Source organism: Coptis chinensis, chromosome 5 (genome assembly GCF_015680905.1).
Source record: "Coptis chinensis isolate HL-2020 chromosome 5, ASM1568090v1, whole genome shotgun sequence".
Taxonomy (NCBI): domain Eukaryota; kingdom Viridiplantae; phylum Streptophyta; class Magnoliopsida; order Ranunculales; family Ranunculaceae; genus Coptis; species Coptis chinensis.
In genome coordinates, this window is record NC_141460.1 from 50,889,189 (window position 1) to 50,914,359 (window position 25,171).

Genomic DNA, 25,171 nt, shown 5'->3' on the forward strand with positions numbered 1-25,171 from the left:
CTTCAATTGGCATAAATTAAACCGCTTAGCTGTGCACTTGTGGATGGCTTTTTCTCCCCATCGAATTGGTGATTTTTAGCATTTGTATTACATATTCGTGTAGGTCCAAATGGATAATTTGATCACATTAGTGTTACTCCTCCCTATACTGCAGTAGATTACAATATGTTAACGGGTTAAATCTTTTTAGTTGACGAAGATTGTTTTATAGTAAGGTCCAACTTCTTTCTTCTTAGAAATAGGAACTATCATTTTTTTTTTTTTTTTTTACATATATATGTATATGAAGCTAATATTCTCCTCTAGCCTGTTAAAGACTAGGTTTTGTAGTATCCCTCAAGGAGTGATGGTCTGATGGATACTTGCAGACGTCTAGTAAAGGCACTATAGTAGTTTAATCAGCTTTTAGAGGTTAGCTGATATGTTTTTGAATTTTAATAATAAGCTTGTTGCAGCTATCTGATCGATAATTCGGATGGACACACTTGGCAATATATGGTCCTAACTGGGAACAGAAGAAGAGGAGATCACACAATTCAATGGACACATTAATAAGAAAATTTCAAATGGAAAGCAAGCGAGACATTTTCACAGCAACGTAACATATAATCCATCTCCAGTGTTTTTTATGCTATGCAAGACCGCTGCAGTGAACCGCACGGCGAGAATGCATTAACATTGTTGTGCCAATACGATAAGCTTGGAGGGTACTGTTTCCATCATTTGTTAATTGAGAAATCTCTCTTGATCCATATTTGTCTCCTCTGACTTGATCACATTCATTGTAGATCAAAAATTACCAGTACCTGAGCTGCTGCTAGACATATTATTGCCGAATTTGAATTAGAGAGCCAAGGGTGAGCCGAACAGGACTTCAGTTTTTAAGGTCATTTCTACTTGGGCTTGCTCATTTTGTTGATTTTCTATAAATTTTTTTGGTTGCTTTTGTAGACAAGAAGAAGAAGAGGGTCCTCAGGAAGAACTGAAGCCGCCACCTTGTATGACCCATGAGGTGTTGCTTCTGGTACGAGGTATACGCCTATGTGTTCTGTATGTTGTTATTCTTCTATGTGTTGCGGTTTTGTAATGGTTTGTTCGGATGTTTTAGAGAGGGAGGACTTTAAAAATCAAATGTGGTAGGAATATATATAAAATGCCGGAATTCTGCAAAATCGATAGTGTGTAAATGTGAAAATCACATTTCCTTCATGATCAATAGTAATGCCACCAAATCCAACTCTCTGGTCAGCTACCGAACCGTTTGTGTTGAGCTTGAAATACCTTGTGGGTGGCAGCTTCCATTTGCAGAGAGTAGGATTTCTAATCGAGTATTTTACCTATATATCAAGTCTTGAGAGTAAGGCATTGATTTCTGCAGTGTCAATCACAGAGTCTATCTTGATGCTAATGTAGAGCTTCATGTCCTTCAAAATGTTACTTGCCAGGTGCTGCCAAGTAGTATTTTGGTTCTGAAACCTCCTTCCATTTCTTTCTGACCAAAGATAGCCAATGATAGCACATACATAACCTTTGTAGACTTCAACAGTGGGAGATTTTTTCCTGCAATAGTTGATAATGTTGCACCATTCTTCATTTGAGTTTTTCACTATGTTTCCCAATCCTAGACCCTGTTTCACTCTTGACCAAACATTAGTGGAGTAATGACAGTCAAAAAACAAGTGTTTAGAGTTTTCTCTCTCACTATTGCAAAAACAACATTGAGAAGAGTTTAGGACTTTCTTGTGCATGAGTCTTTCTTGGGTGGGTAAGTTGCCTGAGAACAATTGCCATCCATTGAAAGAATGTTTGGGCAACTCTAGTTTTCCCCATACCATCTTGCACCAGTTCGGATTCTCTCTTTTCTTTCTAAGATCATGGTATGCTGCTTTAGATGAGAAGACACCTGAAGGGGAAGACAACCAAACTACTCTGTCTTCTGGTAAGTGTGTATTTATCTCAGTGGCTAAGATATGATTTTTTACATCTCCATCAGGAAGATTGTAAACTAACTGATTCCATTCTCCATTAGTAATGAGGGAACTGACTTTGGCATCCAGGGGGAGTGCCAATAGATCTTTTGCTTCTTGACAATGGAGTAGTGAGTCAGGTCTAGCCTAAGGATCATGCCATAGAAAAGTTTGCTCACAAGTTGAAATGATGTACTTTAAAAGTTTGATGGCAATTTTTTTTATGTTTTAAAATGCATCTCCATGTCCACGAGCATTCTCTTGAAATTGACATAATCCAAAAGTCTTTGATGTGTTCTGCCCAAGTCCATGCAATCCAGAGACTAGGATCTTTACAAGAAATATTGTATACCAAACTGCAATAAGAAGCTTTATTCCAGATAGCAGGGTCTTGTATACCTAGTCCTCCCTAATCCTTTGGGTACTGAAGATTTTCCGTGCTTGAATGATGCATCTTATTCCCCATTTCTGGACCACTCCATAGAAATTTTATGCATGTCTTTGAAATCATTGTAAACACACCTTTTGGGAGAATGAAAGTCTTGGCCCAATATATATGAAAGGAGGCTAGGACTGAGATAATAAGCTGCAACCTTCCTACATGACTCAAAAATCTATTTTTCTAGTTATCAATTCTTGCCGTAGTCTTTTCCACCAGAAGGAGACAGTCTTTGACACGTATTCTTGCTGAAACAAGGGGTAAGTCAAGATACTTTATAGGAGGAGAAATGGACTGCATTTCCAAGAGGTGAGCTAAATAAGAACTATCATCTTGTGTAAAACCACCAACAAGCAAAGAAAATTTGCTAAGATTTAGCTGTAAACCAGTAGCCAGAGAGAAATTATCAAGAATAAGCTTTAGAGCCAAGATTGAGTCTTCTTTTCCTCTTATAAAAATCAGGACATCATCCACAAAACACAAGTGAGTAATTTGCATTCTTTTGCATGCGGGGTGAGGCTGATAGACTTTTTGTTGCAGGCCCTTCAATAGTAATGAGTTAAGCAATTCCATAACTATATATGACAAAGAGATATGGTGACATTGGATCACCTTGCCTCAGCCCTCTCATGCCTTTGAAATAACCCAAAGGTTCTCCATTGAAAATAAGATAGTAGAATGGAGTGGTGTAACATACTTCTATCCATCTTCTGAGCTTAGGTGGGATGCCGAGTCTTTCAAGCATTAAAGAAATGGTCTGCCAATTCATAGAATCAAAGGCTTTTTGAAGATCTACTTTGATAGTACGTCTAGGAGTGTCATGTTTCCTTGAGTAACTTCTGAGCATCTCATGGGCTAGAAGAAGATTGTCCTGTATAGTTCTTTTTGGCACAAAAGCAGATTGGCTAGGAGCCACCAAGTCATGTATAACATGTTTAAGCCTATTAGTGAGGACCTTAATAATGCATTTATAAATGACATTGGTACATGAAATAGGTCTATAATCTCCTACTCTAGATGGATTATTCACTTTAGGTACTAAACAAATAAAAGTGGAGTTTATGCACTTTAGAATAATAGAGTGAAGAAAAATGTACTTGACAGCTTTGATGTAGTCAACACCCATCACTTTCCAACACTTCTTGAAGAAAAATGCATTATATCTATCAGGGCTAGGAGCTTTGTTGTCATCTTGCTCAAACAAAGCAGTTTTGATTGCCTCTTCAGTGACTTCCAGGTCCAACTCATTTTGATGATGTTGCTGCAAAGTGCCCGTGACTTTCAATTCATAGAAGAATCTCTCTTCTACATTATAGTCACCTTGCTGCCCCAGAAGTTTTTTGTAATAATCTAAGAAGGCTTCAGAAACTGCGTCAGGTTCATTTAGTCTTTCACCCTGCTCATTCACAACAGACCATATACAATTTTTCCCTCTCCTTTCCTTTATGGCATTAAAGAAGTAGGCATTGCACCTATCTCCTAACTCTAGCCAATCACAGTATGTTTTTCGCTTGAGATCAACCTCCTCCATCTTGGAAAGTTCAATGTACTTGCTCCTGATCTGCTTCTCAAGAATTGCTAATGGTATGTTATTTGGATCTGATTGCAGTTGAAGTTGCAATGAGTGCATGCTTTCTCTGGCTTCTTTTACTCTCTCATAGAACTTTGAGAATTTTTCTTTTGACCCAAAAATGGTTTCACGACTTCATACAGGGAAAGCAATCAAGCTGCAGTCTATTTTTCGAAATATGAAAGAGTATATCTAGATGACAAAATTTATTTTGTATGGTATGTACCTCCACGGCTCCACCAGATAGAAGGCTTAGTTCTATTGTGGAGAACGATGTAAATCGGTACTCTGTGTGCAAGATTTGATATCATCAATACAGTTATACAGGTTGGGTCCTGTCATAACCCATACATGATCAAATAAAATAAATAATAACACTAAACACGTTCTCCTGAAACCTACACGACACATTCTTTTACGCTGTAAAGTAAGGGATTGAACAAACTAAGAATCCGGCTAAAATTTCCACAAATAAAAATCACCCTTAATTAGTTAGTTGGTATACATTCACATAGTCAGCATTCTAAATATGCATGCTGCTAAGTTAACCCAAAGAAGGTGCTAGGTCTAGCTAGGATGCATGGGATGTGAGAACATAACCTCCTCTACAAATTCAATTCATGTGGCTTTGAGATACTTTGTAGCAAGCCTCTTCACATTCTTCCTCTTCATTTCGATTTCTTGTAAATGATACAATGATGATAATAACAATATAATGGCCTACACTTAAAGCATAGGGGGTAAGCAGAAACTTTTTTGTTCGGTTAGCCAAATAGAAGTGTTAGCATTTTACTCTGCAGTGTGTGATTCAGAATTCAAATACTCAGGCCGTACTTGAGAACAAAACATCCAACTTCACGCAAATAGGTTTTCTGACAAGAAGAGCAATCATCAGAGCTTATCACAAGACCTCGGGTCATATGAACAACTCAGTGGTGGATTTAAAGATCCTCCGTCTCTTCAACCTACAGCACAAGCTTAGAAAAGCCCCCCACAGATCTTTGAATCTCCCGGCATCATCGAGATCAGTGAAGATGGAAGCTCACGGGACAATCCAGGAAACTCAGGTTTTGGAGTGGTTCTTCAAAATTACAGACAAGAACTTTTGGGAGCTGCTGCAGGAGCCTAGGCATTACAACAAACTACATGGCAGAAACTTTTGCATAAAAAAGTACTCAGGGCGTATAGTAGGAAGTAGGAACAGGTAACATGTAAAAGGACACAGAAGCATAGTGGGGATATTTATCTAGATTTCAGAAAAAGATATATAAATATCACGATATATTTAGAGATATATACGACTGCAAATATCAATGATATTTGTGATATTTTGGGATATTTTGCGATATTTGGGAATATTTGGCGATATTTTGTGTATATAACAATCTTATTTAATATTTACCATTATATTTCAAATAAATATAAATAATGTATTATGATATATCAAGAAATATCCACAATATCTATGATATTTGTTGATATTTTGGATATATCCACGATATTTGCATGTGAAACAATGTTAAATATCCCCAAAGAAAAGAATATATCCACGATACATATCCAGAAATTGAATATCGATAAATACCTATATCCTGATATTTTGTACTATGCACAGAAGTATTGATTTTGACTGTTTTGACATGGGAGCTTGCACTGCATATGCAACCCAAAATGTTTCAGGTTTGTTTTAAACAACTTTAAGGAAATTAAAATGCACAACACACACTTGTAGATTTTGTTAGAATAGTTGTATGAAAACAACAACTAGAGTAGAACAGAAAGAACAGTAGACAAAACAGTGAACAACCAAGGCGCAGATTAGGTTGTCCTTAAGGAAAGATTTCGCCCCTTCCAGTGGTGCAGAAAGGCAATAGTGACGTCTTCCTCACAGGATACAATGATTTAGCAGGCTGACTTGCACTCGAACAGGCTACTCTCTAGAATGGCAGTATAACTCTTTATGGCGGCTAACAGTAAGAAGAGAAGAAGAAGAACAGCAACAGTAGCTTGGGTTTAGAAGTGCGAGATATGTTTCTCCCTTGAAATACCTCTTATGGACGCAAAGTCCTTGTTTATATAGAGGTAAGAGCAAGTCCAATGGAGAGCTGCTAAATTGGGCTGCTAAAAGTGTTACATAAGTGCCACATGGGCCTTTTAGCTTGCCTAGCCAAATTTGGCTCCCCAAAATAAAAAAACCAATCCAATCGTGTTTTCTATTTTGAAGTGCTAAATGATATGGATGGCATAGTTTTTGCCGTCTGTCCATTATTTTTTGAAATTTTTTTGAACGGACGGCACAGTTTCTGCCGTCCGTCGAAATTTAACACACGGACGGCAGAAACTATGTCGTCCGTCTCCCAAACTTATTATAGCAGCTGTTAGTGAAAATCTTAACTTTGGCTGGGTTTTTAGCTCTTTCTAAATTTAAGACCCTTTTAGCAGCCCCATTGGAATGACATTTTTGTGGTTGGGGTGTTATATTTGCCTTTAGCACCCCATATAGCCCCCCATTGAACTTGCTCTAAGTTCATCTGTTTCTAAAACAAATAAAGACTCCTATTTCGAATAGACACTCGGTTTCCAAATCAGAGAATGACTCATACTGAGAATAGTAATTTGAAATACTAATCATCAAGAGATTCCAACAATGCCTCACTATTTCAAAATACTTTAGTCCCCTACTATTTTGGAATAGGATATGACAAAAGAAAAGGGTTTACGAAATGCCAGAGAGAATCAAAAACACAATGCCTAAGATACTGGTGCTTTACGGGCTTAAACCAGTCATAGGGTAACATGTCTTTTCTCACGTGAAAGCGGTAGATTAAAAAAAATTTGAACCAACTTCTCTTGTAGTGAAATAGATGACATGCACCCACATTGTTTTTTCATTATATGTCAGTTCTATAGTGTTGCGCTTTTTTGCCCTACGCTGCCTGTGTTCCATGAATGCTCTAGAGTACTTGCCCAAATACTCATAAGAACCGACCCAGTTTTACATTCACGTAGGTGGATTTCCATCAGGTGTACATTGCAGTTTAAATACACCACCTCATTAAAATATGGGCTATGGCTATGATGCACAGATACGAATACAGGTACCGATACGGCGACACCAGTACAAGGTATGATACAACTTTTTTGAAATATTAGGATATTGGTACGGCTAATTAATATGAATATTTTAAAATATATGTATATTCGGAAAATTATGTTATTAGTTATTTGAGTAAAGTTAGTCAGGAACATGTGAAAAACTATTATAACACATGTCAAAGTCAATACAGCTTGAAGCCTCAAGAACAATTTACATTTCAATGGAGTAGAACTATCGGATAAGGTCTATTTTCGTGGATTCGATTACTCTAGAAGTATCCAAGACTGCACCGACCGATACGGGTGCAATGGCATTTTAGGAGTATTTGTGCATCATAGGGCTATGGAATCCAATAAGAGTTAAAGAACTCATCCTTACTCACTGCAATTCTAGTTATACAATGTATACTATATTTGGGACGTCTCATAAATAAAACGATAGTATTGCAGGACGACAAAGTGACTTGTTTTTCCCTTTGAACTTACTTCATGGGATCTCCAATCACATAGGTAGGGTTGCCGTCAGTGTCATCCTATATATAGACATAAGTCTCATCCCCCTCGACGTATAACCACTTTCCTCCAAATAAATGGTACGGTTAGACATGTGGCCAAACTAAGTCCGACCTAACATAATCTCTAGCAGCTGCTTGATTAAGCTATATCTCAAACTTATATGTATACATTTCCCATTGCACATATTTCTTTATGTCTTAGATATTGCAATGAGACAGTTGCAAAGCATATACACATCAGGAGGCTGTTTAGAGCCAATGGGAAGATTTACCAAGAGATTGCTAGCTTTCTTAACATCATCACATGCCTTTACTGGATCCAGCTTATAACACATTACCCTTCCAACAATTATGGAAATCTACTAAATATAAGTCTATAATCAATGGCTCTGTTATAGTACTTGGATAATCTGACAATATACATCAATGTTCCTTATAAGGACAATAGGACAATGGGCAATGTCATGTCTCACATATATAATCCATCAAGTACAATAGGCTACTAATGATATTGACATATTTAGTATGAGAAAACACAAGTATATTATTTTTCATAAGATGGATATCTTCCACAAGAAGTGTTGACAAAGTCTTACTAATGTAATACCCATACTTTTTAATGAAAATATTTCTACTAAGTGCTAAAACAACATAATGAGACCAACATGAGTTATAATTCATATATTCAACAGTCATTCAATTCTGTAGTGCCCAAAATTCTCCTATACCATCCGGCCGGTCTGGTTTAAGGTACGTTGTGAGCTTCAACCATATTCAAACGCCAACATTTGAACAAATGAATATAGCAGTTATAGAAATGAGTTTAACAACATAATGAACTATCATTTCCAATGACGATCTATTATGTGTTTCAAATAGGAACTTCTCTGTCTTATACACATTCTCAATGCTAGCACTCATGACATTAAATCATCTAAACAAAGAGAGATTAACACATATGCTTGCTTTACTCTAAAGAAAGTACACATCTTTATCAACAACGGTACTTTGACATCCATACGACACCAATATGTTGTTGAATTGCTCATGTCATTTATAGGCACTTGAATCAACTCATACAAAGATTTAACTAAATTGTATACTTTAAGCTCATCACCTGGTACTACTTGGTATTGTAGTTCCTCATAACTACTCAACTAGAGTCTTTAGAATTCTGAAGAAGAAATTCTAGTTACATGAGCAAGGTTCCAAAATAGTATAAATATTTTCTCTGAGTGAAACCCCTTGGCTATTATTATTAGTCTTGTATTTTGCAAGACAACTATCACGTTTTAGTTTTCTCTTGAAGATCCAATTCAACCTATAGATCCCCCAATAGGTAGATTAACTACATCCCCTTAATGATTTGTGTTAATCAAGAGTCCAATTTAGAAGAGTTGTATCCTTCAAAAAGGATACTTCTCATAGGCATACAACTTCCTTATATGTTAATGAATCTTTTCCTCAAGAAACATATAAACGTCATCACCGTGAATGGTAGATATACTCACTGGTAGTCTTCCAAATTTCTTATTCATAAATTATGGGATTCTCTTATGTAGTTCATTATAAACATTCAACCACTCTATGCCAATTTCACAAAAAGCACAACTTCAAATAAAATTAGTATATAAGACATTCAATAATAGTGTGGTATCTACAAGATTATTATCACTCATGATAACTGAAAACAAATATGTCTATTATGAGTTTCACCAATGAACATCTACTAGATAGTTATAGGTCTAAAAAATACTTATTTTAGATTCATTCACAATAGCCTTGGCAAGGCACCCCCCACATTTTGAAGCATTTTTGGATAGGCCCAAGACCTTTCCATACTTTGTTAGTGTCTTTCCAGTTATCTTCTGAGGTAAATTATGGTATAATAATGTCATGCATATGGGTCATAACCCCCTACAGTTCAATGGTTACCCAACCTAATCAAACTTACATGCAAAACACATTATACCGCTACAAACACTAAAAGAAACAACAACAATAATATGCACTCTTATGAAAATAATATACTTTACTCAAGTCTATGATTATTGATCATATTAAACATAGTTATATTATGTTCATGCTATCTATATGAAAGGAAATCCACAAATGATTCTAATGAATTTTAAATAATAGAAGAATTAGATGAAAAGAGTTTTACCCAAGATAATATCATTATCATTATTCTTTTCATCATTCAACATTCCAACTTATATAGTAAGACAATTCACGCACTTGTATATCACATTGGCTATTTATTCATAGTCATAGGAGGATAATCCTAATAAGACAATCTACAAGCGTTACATCTCCTTGTCTAAAATAGTTAATAGAAGATATTGTTTAAGAAGACAATCCATAACATTACATCTCCCTGACTAAATTAGGTTTAAGAGGATATTGATTATTTCCCATATTGTTTTCTTTCGTATACAACGATGCTCATTATTTAATAATATATTACATGGTTAAGCTTCATGCCAATGTTAAATAATGCATTCATGCCAAATATGGCTAATATCATATCATAGGTTCAGAAAAAGTAAACTTTAACGATACCCCTCATAACAAAAAGTATATGATATTAAGCAAATATAGCCACTGAATATGCAAAATAACTGAGGACTCCACCTCCTCTTCTTACATGAGTTCAAGTAAGATAGAATACCCTATCAACAAGACCTCAAGTACTACCATAACATCTAATGGCTCAACTTATTATTATCTTCAACTAGAAAAATTTTACCAATAAACTATCATCAAGTTCAAAGTAAATCCACGATGATTAATATCTAAAGCTAGCATGCTACAAAGCCTTAACATATGCTATATTATATATAAGCTACAAATTATTTCATCTAACATGTATTTTCATAACATTACAATTATAACCATCGTCTAACAACATCTAACAACACGTACACTCAATAAAGGTAAGCAATTATGCATTGAATACATTATAATTACTATTCAAGATTTGAGTGTGGTTGATATTAACTATCTTAAGGTCTCTCTTAGGCCATCCACATACATCTACATATGTACAAAGAAAATTAATATCAAAATACTTCTAGTCAAACCAATTAATATCTTAGTGATAAACACGTATAATTTGTTGACTATGTTATTAAAAAAGTTTAAGCTTAGGGATTTCCCTCCTAAGAGAAAAACTAGCATGCAACTCAAGGCAAGAATATCACCATATAATCAAACCAAAAGAATTGTAAAGAGTGAAAGAATACGATACTTAACCGATTGAATAACCGAATTGAAAAACCGGATGAGTTGGGTATCAAGCCTTATAACACTGGAAAGATCTTTGAATCAACTATCCAACACAAAAAGCGGATTGCAAAACCGAGCTTTGAGCTGAAAGTTACAGCAGTTTCAGTAACGAGTGACGCAGTTGTCAAAAAAACGAACTTTGACGTTTTTCTTGATAGTAATCTCAGATTTTACTCCCACAAATGTAAGAGAAAGGTCTACAACCATATGGGGTTTGATAAACCACTAAAGATCAATAAAGATTCGATTTTTAATTGGTTTCCCTAACAAAACTGAAATTCTTAGAAAATTTCTAAAGTCATAACCTAATAATACAAACAATAACTCAAAGTAAAAGAGTTATTTTTTGATTGCCATATTAAAGCACTCTCCTTTGTTCTACTACGAAATTATTTCCTTAAGATTGTTAGAATAGTTGTATGAAAATAACAACTAGAGTAGAACAGAAGGAACAGTAGACAAACAGTGAACAACCAAGGCGCAGATTAGGCTGTCCTTAAGGAAAGATTTCTCCCCTTTCAGTGGTGTAGAAAGACAACAGTGGCGTCTTCCTCACAAGATACAATGGTTTAGCAGGCTGACTTGTACTCGAACAAACTGCTCTCTAGAACGGCAGTATATTGCGGCTAACAGTAAGAAAAGAAGAAGGGCAGCAATAGTAGCTTGGGTATAGAAGTGGCAAGATGTGTTTCTCTCTTGAAATACCCCTTATGGACGCAAAGTCCTTGTTTATATAGAGGTAAATTCGTCTGTTTCCAAAACAAATAAAGACTCCTATTTGGAATAGACACTCGGTTTCCAAATCAGAGAATGACTCCTACTGAAAATAGTAATTTGAAATACTAATCATCAAGAGATTCCAACAGATTTTACCGGCCTGATCAGGACAGGATTAGGCAATATACATCCATTAAAGCTTTATGCGTAACTATCAGATATATGCTGCTGAATCAAATAGAGTACCTGTAAGCAATGTCTTCCTTCGTAAAGAATCATATAGGATGTCTAGAACGTCATGTTGGTGCACACCTACCACAGCACAACATCTTTGTTTGTGCGTGATGCTACATAGCATTCCTTAAGAAGTAAAAGTGTTGGCCTAATTCATTGGCGTTCACATCAAAGAAGAACTAACTTGGATAATCAAAACCTGCTATGATGCAAATCAAACAACTCAAACTCTCCATCATGAATGAAGGGCAACATAAGAAAAATATTCAAGACTTTGAAGCAGATAGTCTAATATTAGATTTCAAATAGAATAAAATTTTATTGATAACTTGGATACAATCACATATATGGTGAGTTTTGTATAGACGCACTGATATGCACAAGCGAAGAATGCACCATTAATACATGTGACATACATACTGTCAACAGACTACAACTATCATGTGTTGACTACCATTACGGCTAGAGTTGCATTCACATTCTTACATTCTAACATATCATGCACATAAAACACATTTTTTCCTGAGAAACAGAACATGACTATTACAAAATTTTGACCATACTTACACTACTCTTATCAGGATGGTCCAGGCACTCATATCATAATTGGGATCACTCGATCAGAACCTTAAATCTTTGATCCTTCCACACTTCTTCAGCAAATCCCCGTTCAGATTGATACCAGTGCACGTTCGAAGATCAAGATACTCAAGACGAGGACATCCATCAAGAATGGCTCGCAATCCATCATTCCCAAGCGCATTAGCAAAGAGACTGAGACGAAGCAATTGAGGCATGCTTTCTGCAATGCCAAATGCCTCATCATTACAGTTTACTTGGGAATTCCTGTTCCATACATTCCTAACCCGTTTCTCAGTTAATCGCAAATATTTCAATTTCGGACAAAACTTGCCTACTTGTTTGATTACCTGCTTTGAAAAATAAAAGCTCCACAGCTCAAGTTCTTCCAATAAGGGAAGGTTTCTAACAGCTCCGATAAACCCATTGTCAGAAATGTCGTAGCAAGCTCCTAGACGAAGACATTTCAGTGTATTAGATCGATCAACAACATAGTGTAAAAGATCGTCTGTAACTGGAAAATCGCAAGAGAATGTCACCAACTGTCCGCAGCTTCTATCCACAGATTCTTTTACCAACTTTTCATAAGCATTTAGCGCAAGTTTAGAGAGATATTTCCATTCACGTGGAATACATATAGAACAAAAGAGCTGAGGATCTTTGGTGATTTTTCGCCACAAAGAACAAACCCATTGAGCATTACATAGAATTTCAACTAACCCAAGTTTAGTCAAGATGAGAATGATAACATCTCGAGGCAAATCAAGCCAGTTCCTCACTTGTTCCAAAGTATCTTTTCTTTTCTTCATTCTTGTGCAGATCAGGTGTGAAGACATGCATATATATATTTAAGACAAAGATAAACAACACTAACAAGGTCAAAAGTACCTGAATGGCTGCGAACGTTAAAATATTGAGAGTTTGAAACCACGCAGTAGAAAGAGTAGTTTGCTATTAGGGTTTTCAAAGCTGGTTGACATGTTTTGAGAAACACAGCCACACGTACGGTGAAGAAGAAACTCGGAAAGAATTAGGAAATGGGTTGAAACTTGAAAGGGTCGGTCTTCCTTACTGATCCTAATTTTTTACGTTGGCCTTTTCTTCCATTGCTCTAAATTTCTCAGTCAGATTAAAGACAGGTGGCACTTGGGTGTGAACCAAGATCACTCAGAAAAAATCATAATGGCTTAGTTATTTAGATCCACCATTCGTTTTGTAGATCCCATAAAATATCCTGACCTGTCGTGGCATAAGGGTGATAATTTGGCTCTCAGGCCCTCAACCCGGCCCCGGCCCCTGGCCCTCAAAAATACGTGTCAAAACTCTCAAAAATTGGCCCCCACACAGATTTGGTGGTGGCTACCCGCCCTCTTTATTAGAGGCGAGGCGGGGAGGGTCTAAGTTCTGGAGCATGGGCCCGGCTTTCATTTGGCCCTTCCAAGCCCTCATGTGACCCTCATACGTTTTCTTGTTATTTTACATTATATTTATGTATTATACTATAATTATCTAAATTGTATAAAAAAAAATATTAAATTAGTTTTCAATAGGGGATAAATTAGAACATAACATAACATATGCACTTTTGTAATTGATTTAATGATAGGTATATAAGTCATACATAAAAACAAATCCAACCTAACAACATAGTTAAGTATGAAAAATGTGGATGTTTTAAAAATATCATTTCTTCCACCATATCTATCTTTATTTTTATTTTTATTTTTATTTTCTAAAGACATAAGAATTAGTTTTGTATATTTAGTTAAAATTGATATTCATAATCAAAGTATGATAAAAATAAATAAAAAATCCCAAAAAAAAAAGTAAACTAGTAAAGTATAATTAGACCGGGCCCGACCCGGCCTTCATTTGGCCCTCAAAAATTAGGGTCGAGGGGTGGGTTAAGGGCTTGAGTTTTCATGCTTGATCCTACTCGACCCAACCCTCAATACAGAATAGGGGCGGACTGACCCGGCCCTCAATCACAAGGGCTTTTATAGTTTGAAGGACGGACTAGCCCGGCCCAACCCTTTTATCACCCCTATCGTGGCATTCCACAATGCCCCAATAACCCATGAGTCAACCAGAAAGCCTACATGGCGCTTCTTAAATGCTTAGGTGACATGACGTGTCATTCACATTCTATTTTCAGTCATTCACATACAAAACTTTATTGATATTTATTCTAAATATATGGTTACACTAGAACAAAATAGTACAACATATGGTTAGTTGGATGGAGTAAGCCTTACCTTAATGGTTCAAAATCCATCCGCCACAAACTGGTGTGCAGAGCATTTTGGAAAAGGCTATAACGCCATTCTCAATAGGTGTATTGTATTTTGAAATGATATATATCCACACACCTTTCACTATTTTGATTCGTTATTTTTGTTTTCTCCTCAACAATTCAATTGAATTAATTCAATTTTCTCTTTTACTCGATTATAATATTTAAAATTGACGTTGGGTGTGTTTTACTTGTGGATTTTTTAATTTTTATTTGTTTATATTTTGTTATATCTATTGTTGTTTCTGTTAGGAACATACAAATTTTTTGTCTTGTAAGTGTTTTGTACTTCTTAGTTAAATCCGAGCTTAGTATAGATACACTATGTCCTTAAGACATATTTTCCCCCTCACGGTGCTTGAAGGTTGATGAGAAACTGTTTTCCAAAATAGAATGAATTTCCTTCTATAGAAAGCTAGCACTTCAATTCTATAGAATCAACAGGCACAACATAGTATTTGACTAAGAACAGAAGGAGAAGAGAAAGATCAGAAGTGCATATTTCGAAAGGTCGCACCTTTTCGGCATAATACACTGTTTCGAACCAGTGCACCCTTTCGAAAAGGTTTTTCTCACTTTACGTACTGTTTCAAGATAAATCTATTTCATCTCAAGTGGGGTAACTTGGGAGACAAATTACTTATTTATATCTCAATGGATTTGTGCAAATCTATTTTTCTAACAATCCTCTACATGAATGAAAATTTGGCTTCTTCTATCATAAACATCGGATTTCTGTTATTTTACAAATGAAAAGATACCGCATTAGGTCAAGTAGCATGGGAGGCCTTGAACTTGCCTTAGTGAAAGACGATCGGATTTAATTGGATGATCAGTAAACTTCAATTAATGTCTTTGAATTGTCAGCCGTTTGTATAAACCTAAACAACCATCTTCACGCAGTACCTTCTCGAATAATATTGGTTCTCACGTTTGTGTTTATTTTGGCCTTGAGCACTTCTTGGTTTCAGAGAGTGCTCTTGAAACATTTGCCTTAAAATTATCATAGAAGCGGCCCCACTTCACACTCACATAGATGATTTCTATAAATAGTATTCTACAATACTCCATTTGGATAACATAACTTTCCAAGATATAGTAAATCATTAAAAGCTTGACTTATCTTAGGTCTCGCGGCAGATATGCACTATCTTATATAGGAATGAGTTAGAGTATATTATGACTCTCCAATGCTAACTGAGTCACTGACATAATTCTGTTGGCCCTTTGAACCTAGATCTTGGGATCTCTAGTCAACTAGGTTAGTTTTTCCATTATGAGGACTCTTGGTTGATTATCTCAAAGGCTTTAAGCCTATTTCCCTTGATAATCTTTCCACTTGCTCTCTTGTTAAACCTTTTGTAAGCGGATCTGCAATGTTATATTTTGACCTTACATAGTCGATTGAGATAACTTCATTTGAGAGCAATTGTCTAACGGTGTTATGTTTACGACGTATGTGTCGAGACTTTCCGTTATATATGCCACTCTGTGCTATACTAATAGCAGATTGGCTATCACAGTGTATACACACTGCTGGCATACAGGTTTAACCCAATTTGGAATATCCTCTAAAAAATTTCGAAGCCACTCTACTTCTTCTCCAACCTTGTCCAATGCTATGAATTATGATTCCATAGTGGACCTCGCTATGCACGTTTGTTTTGAGGATTTCCAAGAAACAGCTGCACCTCAAAGTGTAAATACATATCCACTTGTGGACTTTGAGTATTTAGTATCATATATCCAATTAGTATCACAATACCCTTCTAGAACGGCTGGATATCTTGTATAGTGTATACCAAAGTTCTGAGTATACTTTAAGTATCCCAAAACTCTTAGTATGGCAATCTAATGATCTCTGCCAGGATTACTCGTATATCGACTTAGCTTGCTCACAAAGTATGATATGTCAGGCCTTGTATAGTTCATGACATACATTAAACTACCAAGTATACGAGAGTACTCTAGTTGAGATATGTTATCTCTAGTATTTTTGGCTAAATGAAGATTTACGTCAACTGGTGATCTTTTTGGTGTGATGTTATATTTCTTGAACTTTTCAAGAATTGTCTCAATATAATAAGATTGTGATAGAACAAGTCCATCATCTGTCCTAGAAATCTTAATTCATAGGATAACATCAGCGACACCTAAATCTTTCGTGTCAAACTTACTAGACAACATTTGTTCGGTAGATTTTATAATATCCATATTACTACCCAAAATTAGAATATCGTCTACATAGAGACAAACAATTACACATCCCTTTTGAGTGCTTTTGACATAGACACACTTGTCACACTCATTTATTTTAAAACCGTTTGACAACATTGCATTGTCAAATTTCGCATGTCATTGCTTAGGTGCTTACTTTAATCCATATAAGGATTTAACAAGCTTGCAAACTTTTCTTTCTTGTCCAGGAGCAATAAACCCTTCGGGTTGTTTTATGTATATTTCTTCATCTAACTCACCATTCAAGAGTGTTGTATTTACATCCATTTGATGTATCTCAAATCTATGTATTGATGTTATTGCTATTAGCATCCTTATGAAGTTATTCTTGTAACTGGAGAATAAGTGTCAAAATAATCCAATCCTTCATTTTGTCTAAAGTCTTTGACCACAAGTCACAAGTCTAGCTTTATACTTGTCGATTGATCCATCAGTCTTAAATTTCTTTGTGAATATCCACTTATATCCCAAAGTCTTAGAACCTGGTAGTAAATCCACCAATTCCCATGTATGATTTTGCATTATGGATTCAATCTCGCTATTTATTGCTTCTTTCCAATAAGTAGCTTCTGGAGATGACATTGCATTCTTGAACGTTTGATGATTATTTTCCAACAAGTATGTTAGAAAATCAGGTCCAAAAGACGTTGATGTCCTTGACCTTTTCCTACGTCTAGGTTCCTCCTCAATTTCACTTTGTGTAGGATGGTTACTAGTTGTAGCATCTAAAGTTCTCTTTGTTGAACTTGGCTCTATACACATGTTATACGAAAACGTATTTTCAAAGAATGAAGCATTCCTTGACTTAATAATCGTATTAACATATATATCTTGAATCTCTAATTTATGAACCAGAAAATGATATGCACTACTATTGTTTACATATCAAATGAATACACAATCAATAGTCTTGGGTCTTATCTTCACCTTCTTAGGTTTAGGGACTTCCACTTTAGCAAGACACCCTCACACTTTTAAGAATTTGTAGGAAGTCTGATGACCTTTCCATAATTCGTATGATGTTTTAAGCGTCTTCTTGTTAGGAATCTTGTTGAGAATGTAATTGGCGGAAAACAAAGCTTCCCCCCACAAATTATGGGGTAAACCAAAACTTAACAACATAGCCTAGTTTCATCATCTCTTTTAGAGTTCGATTTTTGCATTCCGCAATACCGTTTGATTGAGGTGAATAAGGAGTCGTAGTTTGATAAATGATTCCATGTTCAGAACATAAACCTTCAAAAGGTGATTCATATTCACCTCCTCTATCACTCCTTATAGCCTTAATCTTTTTGCTTAGTTGATTTTCAACTTCATTTTTATAGTATTTGAACACTTTAATTGCCTCATATTTACTTCTCAACAAGTAAACATAACTATATCTAGTGTTATCGTCAATAAAAGTAATAAAATATTTTTTACCACCTCTAGTTTGCACGTACTTAAGATCACACACACACACACACACACACAGACATATATATATATATATATATATATATATTAAGTCTAGAGGTTCAGTAGTTCTTTCAATGGAATGAAATAATGATTTGGTCAACTTGGATTCAACACAAGTTTCACATTTATGGCGTGGGCCGGGTCTATTCACTACAACAAACAGGTTTTTTACCGACGTTTTCGTTTCGTTCCTAAAACTAACCTTTTGGCACGTTTAAATCGTCCTTAATAATTTGTTCGTTTCAAATGTTAAAATGATTATTTGCGACGTTTTTTTCGTCGGAAATAGTCGTCTAAATATTTTTAAGCAACCACTTATTCTTTTTATAGTTGAAATAGTGTAGTACCGACGATAAAAATGTCGAAAATAAGTTTGTACATAAGGCAACGATTTTTTTCGTCACTATTTGTCTTAAGCTAGAGACGCTTTTGTTGATCGTGGGAACTAACATTTTATTTTCGACGTTTATATCGTCGGAATATACATTTTCGATTTCGGCGCGATTTCGATTATAACCAACCGCCAAATGTTTGATTTTTCACGAAAAAGAAAAGTGGGAAGAAACACTTTTTGGGGGAAATTAGTAACAGAGGAAAAACATCATAAACTAAAAAGGAAATAGAATGGCTCCTCACTCTCTTTCTTCATCCTCTCAACTTCGATCTCCAGGTACTTCTTTCTCTCTCCTTATTATTTTTTAAATTATTCTTCGACCCCTTTTCTAATCTTCTATAATTGTTAAAGCTATAGTTTTTTTTGTACGTAGGTGCTTTAATTATTTCGGGTTCAATTTGTCTACCACCTTCATCCTTCCTTCATTGAGGGAAAGAAAATCTCTGGTAAGTTTTGAAGCAAAAATCTTTCTTTGAACCTGTTTATCTTAAAAAAGAGAGTAAAGTTGTGATTTTTCTTTTCGTTTCTTCAAGAATTATCATTCAAACTTGTTTGTAGAAATTAAAGAAGCAACTTTTTCTGGTATTAGGAACAAAAACACTAATGTTTTATTGTTAATAACTTAGTGAGAGGACTCTGCAAGTGGTAGCTATCAGTTTAGGTAATTTTTTTTGCTAGTTTGAACTTTGGATATATACTAGTTTATCAGGTTAAAATTTTGCTTAGCTATTATGATCTGCAAATTAATTTCGTTGATTTGCAAATTAATTTGGGTGTTATTAGTTTGTTCATGATTTGCAAATTAATTTCATAGATCTTTTTTGGTTATTATTAATCATGTCAAAAATAAATTTTGAATATCTCTATATTTCTTACTAAGTGAAATGCTTCATATAAACATTTTAGGTGGTAATTTTGGTTGTCATCCCCAAGTTGAGAGGCTTGACGGCATTGAATACAAAAAATTGGTTGCGGTTCATTGTTCTTTTCCAATATGTTCCAAGGTTTCTTAGAATACAACCACTGTATAAGGAAGTCACAAAAACTTCTGGCATACTCACCGAAACGGCATGGGCAGGAGCTGCATTTAATCTCTTTCTGTACATGCTTGCAAGTCATGTAAGTTTTGATAGTACACGTTCTCCTTTTTTCCCCATCATTTCTAACTATATTTAAGGGTTCCCCCCCTCTCTGTCAGTATATAATCATAATGGATATAAAGTAGTGGGATGATATATTCTACCAGAGAAAATACAAAAGCAACTTAAGGACAAAACAAGTACACTAAAACTCGCTAAGAAATCCCCATCAAAGACCCCCATTTGAACATAAACTCCAGGCCATTAAAGTTATATGCAGGTTATTCTAAGCCCATATTCTCTAGCTCCTTGCCATTATTTGCAAGTTTTGGTGTTTATACCATGTACCAATATTCGTGTTTACACCCTTTACCAAAATTTACTCCTCTTCGAATAATGGATTTTGTTTCTTGGATATTTCTTGTAGTTGGTATAAATGGTGGAACTACCATGATGGTTTAATCGATGGTCTTTAACCTTGTTACTGAGTAGATTAGAATAATTCTTTGGGACCATTTTAAGATTTTAAGCGCAAAATAAGACAAGCTGAGCAAACCCGAGAGGCGGTGTTTGTCATATATGTATTTAAGAACTATTCTTTGATATAATAAAGATCGATGTTCATTATATGGTTTGGTTGGCTTGATCATTTTAATATTTTAAAAACATTGCTTTTTTCTCTTTTGTTTATTAATATAGAATTTGTATTTATGAATTCTCCCTTCTTTTTTCAAAGTTATTTATGTAAATGTATCTATCTGTAGGTCTCACGGTCTTACTAGACTTAATATTACCATTATAAAAGTCATAGTTGTAACAAATGGGGTTATTGATAGAGATTTAGCTAAAATAACAAAAAAAAGGTGTAGAACATTTTATTAATTATAGTACTGCCATTTTTGGTCCATACTGTATAGTGATCTGAATGTTGTCCTTTTGTTATAGACGTATCTGCAATCCAACACTGTTAGACTAGAAGAGATGAGAGTGAAACGGCAAGATGCAGAACAGTGGATGTCACACCATCTACTCCCTGAGAACCTGAGAGAACGGATGAGGCGGTATGAACAATACAAATGGCAAGAAACAAGGGGGGTGGACAAAGAGTTTCTGGTGCGTAACCTTCCCAAGGACCTAAGGAGGGACATCAAACGCCATCTGTGCCTAGGTCTACTCATGAGAGTGAGTACTTTCGTATTTTTTTTCTTGTTCTTCCTTTTTTATTTGACAACAAACCTGAATTGGGGTGTTAACTCAACTCTTCCCTGGCTTTGGATGAGCTATATAATTCCAAATAAGGCAGTTGGTATTTCAAGACTAAGGCAACTCATACTGCATCTAGTATTGTAGGGAGAACTTGTGTTTTGACCAAATTGACTACAATTCTTAATCTTAAATAGAGTAGTCTGTTTAGTGTGTTTGCTTGATGTCAGTTTCGGTTCTGTGTCGTGTGTGCTATGAAACACCTTCATCCATTAAAGATGAGGAATTAGTTAAATACTCCTTTGTTTTTCCTTTCTTTAGGTGCCAATGTTTGAAAAAATGGATGAGCAATTATTGGATGCAATGTGTGATCGTCTCAAGCCTGCATTCTACACTGAAGAAAGCTATATTGTCCGTGAAGGAGACCCGGTTGATGAGATGCTCTTCATCATGCGTGGCAAGCATCGATTGTGACCACAAATGGTGGTAGAACTGGCTTTTTAAATTCTGAATATCTCAAAGCTGGCAACTTCTGTGGAGAAGAGCTGCTCACATGGGCCCTTGACCCCCACTCCTCCAACCTTCCGATTTCGACCAGAACAGTGTGGGCTATAACATAGGTTGAAGGTTTTGCTCTCATGGCCAACGACTTGAAGTTCGTGGCCTCTCAGTTTCGAAGACTTCACAGCAAGCAGCTGCGGCACGCTTTTAGGTTCTACTCGCAGCAATGGAGGACATGGGCAGCTTGTTTCATTCAAGCAGCTTGGCGTCGGTACGGTAAGAAGAAGCTGGAAGAGTCTCTGCGTGAGGTTGGGAAGATCAGGCTCTGCTGGCTTCTGAAGCAACAGTTGAGGTAATCTCTCCTAAAACCTAATATATATATATATATATATATATATACCTACACACCTGACATGTAGATAATTTATAGTTGAAAGCATTTAAAGCTGTAAACAATCAACCTCCATTGTAGAAACTTGAACCATAACATAATCCATATATAGTTTGAAAACTTTCTCAATTATATAATCTAATAGTTGTATGCTAATTTACATGATCCAAAACATTCAAAAACGAATTAAATTTGAACACATCATACAAATATTCTAATCAACTATATTATCATCTAAATGAGCCTGCCAAGGTCTGGTTCTTTCGTTTATCAACCGAACAATGAAGTTCCGTCCTGAAATTTCAACTGTTTTGAGGATTTGGGTATATGGGATTTGATATTTATGCCCATCTAGTTTATTCTTACAATCCACAATGACTTGGACACATATTACCACACCTAGGGATTCTGTCAAATAGATGTTTCAAGCCCTTGGAGTTCTGTGAAGTTTTGATTTTTGACATACATCTGACAGTCTCTTAAACACAGTTTCTTATTCTCAAAGTGTGACTTGTTACGTTGTAGCCAAATACCCACAATACCAGCCACATAACTTGAAGTCCAAAGGTGTTGTCTAGGACTCCATCTTTTTGCAACTCGCATTGCTTCCTTGAAGTTAAGTTTGGGTGGACCGTGTTTAGGTGTGGTTAGGTTGAGATCTGTGTTTAGGTGAACTGTGATTTGGTTGATATCTATGTTTAGGTTGTTTGTATTGATAGCGCAACTAGTGGGGGTGCTTATGATTGTTGATTCACTTGATTGGATTTATTGATGTTTAGTTCTTACATGGTGATTGATTTGCCTTTCCTGAATTGGGTTTAATGCTTAGGGGATTGGATTGACCACCACCTATCTGAAATTCATATAACTGATTATAAGTTAAGTTTGTGAGTTGTGAATACTGATTACCCATTTTGTGATCTTAGACATTTCAATCTAGTTATATGGTATTGTTTTCTATAGGTGTTGCGTCATTTTTCCATATCCATGTACATATCTCTGACTCAATTGGCATGTTGGAGTATAGTTGATCAGTGTACCTTAACTAAATGTTGTCATATTTTGTTTGCAGGTTCGAAGTCGTATGGGTTGGAAGAAATGATTTGTGTGGGTTTGTTTGGGCTTACTTGTTTGGGCAGAAGCATTTTGGATAGGATTTTAACAAAAAATAAAAATAAAAATACTATGTGATAGATGTTGGATATTAAGACAATTTCTTTTCATGTTTTGTTTTTTATAAGACTATTGTATATGTAATGAATCATATTATGGTCTTAAGAATGGAGTGGGTTATCATATATAAATGATTTTTGGGTTTGTTGTTTGTTAAATTTAATGTGGTTTAATTGATGTTGTTTATATGTTTCTTTTAGGTTTTGTGATTGAAAAAAGTACATTGGATGTGAATAAGTGATTGAAAACAGAGAAATAATAATAATTAAAAAAAAATAGGAATATGAATTTTAGAACCAAAAGTTGCGACATATTAAATAAGTGTCGCCAAAAGTTGATATCTCGTGACAGTAAATAATGTCGCAATATGAATTTTAGAACCAAAAGTTTGGTGTTGCTATGAAACAAAATGTCGGTAGTGTTATTACACACTCGACGTTTATAAATCGTCGCCAAAAGCCAATTTTCAGTGACGTTAAATAATGTCGCAATACGAATTTAAGTAACGAAAATTTTGAGATATTTGCCACGAAATAAATCGTCGGTGGTGGAAACTATTACCGACGTTTTTCTAGATCGTCGCTACAAATTACTTTTTGCGACGTTTATAACAATCAAACGAGAAATACATATACTGACGTTTTTGTGGGCACTACCGACAGTATAAAACGTCGCTGATTTTTTTTATTTGTCGACGATTTTATTTCGTTGTTTTAGACCTTTAGCGACTATACTTTTTGCGACGATAGAGTGACGATCAAAAGAACGTCGCAACTGACTATTACTGACATTTTTCTTACTTTTTCCGACACTTTTTTTCGTCGCTAAAAAACATGTTTGTTGTAGTGATTTTTATCTTTGGTACATAGTCCAAATTAATTAATCTATACAAAGTATCATAATTAATATGTCCCAATCTACCATGTCATACATATAAAGACTCAATTAAGTAAATAGAAGATTCAACTTTATTGGCGCTCTTTGGCGCAATAGTAAAACAAGACATCCTAAAGAACCCATCCTGAAGATAGCCCTTATCCACGAATACATCATTCTTAGTTAGTACAAATTTATCATAAACAAATACTAACTTAAAGAAATTCTTACTCAGCAGCGACCCAGAAATCAAGTTCTTGCGAATGTCAGACACATAGAGCACCTCATTCAAAGTTAGTTCCTTTCCAGAAGTCAACCTTATCACCACCTTTCCTTTGCCTTCAACCTTGGACGTAGAAGAGTTTCCCATAAAGAGTTGTTCTTCTTTTTCCACAGCATGATAAGTGGTGAACATTAGCTTGTTAGAGCATATGTGGCGAGTAGCACCAGTACCCACCCACCATTCCCTTTCATTTCCAATCATGAGACATTCAGAAACTACAACAGATAGGTTCATGTCATTAACATTGTCAGAAAGCGTGTCCATTGTCACATTTGCTTCAGTCTTTTGCTTCTTGTACTTCTTTGGCTTGGGACATTCACTTGCCTTATGTCCAGCCTTCCCACAGTTGTAGCACTTGCCCTTGAACTTAGTATGCGTACTACTCTCTTCGCCTTGAGCTTTGTCTTGGCGCTTCCTCTTTCCCTTAGCACTTAATCCTTCCACAACATTGGCCTTTGCCACCATGGGATCTTTGCCCTTCTTTTCAAATAGACGGTTATCTTCCTCTTTTCTTAGACGGACAATCAGTTCTTCAAGATTCATATCTTTACGTTTATGCTTAAGATAGTTCTTAAAATCCTTCCAAGATGGTGGTAATTTCTCAATCACAGCAGCCAATTAGAAAGATTCTCCTAGGGTTATTCCTTCAGCAATGATATCATGGAGGATTACTTGAAGTTCTTGGACTTGGCTTATGACGGTCTTATTATCCATCATTTTGAAATCAAGAAATCTGCTAACTATGAATTTCTTCATGCCAGCATCTTCACTCTTGTATTTCTTGTCCAATGAATCCCAAAGTTCCTTAGTAGTCTTGAACACAATATACACATTGTATAATGAGTCAGCCAACCCGCTAATGACATAATTTCTACAC

General features: G+C 35.5%; 1 protein-coding gene and 1 pseudogene across 2 annotated transcripts; one reads left to right on the plus strand and one right to left on the minus strand.

Moving 5' to 3' along the window:
* Positions 1-12,446: 12,446 nt before the first annotated feature.
* LOC147497827 (putative F-box/LRR-repeat protein 23) lies at positions 12,447-13,214 on the minus strand. Its single transcript, XM_086563021.1, has one exon. The coding sequence runs from the start codon at positions 13,212-13,214 to the stop codon at positions 12,447-12,449; it is 768 nt and encodes a 255-aa protein (XP_086419147.1).
* A 4,817-nt stretch (positions 13,215-18,031) lies between these two features.
* On the plus strand, positions 18,032-23,279 carry LOC147497828 (cyclic nucleotide-gated ion channel 1-like; annotated as a pseudogene). The gene is made up of 6 exons (XR_015196887.1): positions 18,032-18,036; positions 19,162-19,234; positions 19,695-19,907; positions 20,813-21,049; positions 21,392-21,923; positions 23,035-23,279. The product of XR_015196887.1 is annotated as a cyclic nucleotide-gated ion channel 1-like (transcript).
* Positions 23,280-25,171: the final 1,892 nt, after the last annotated feature.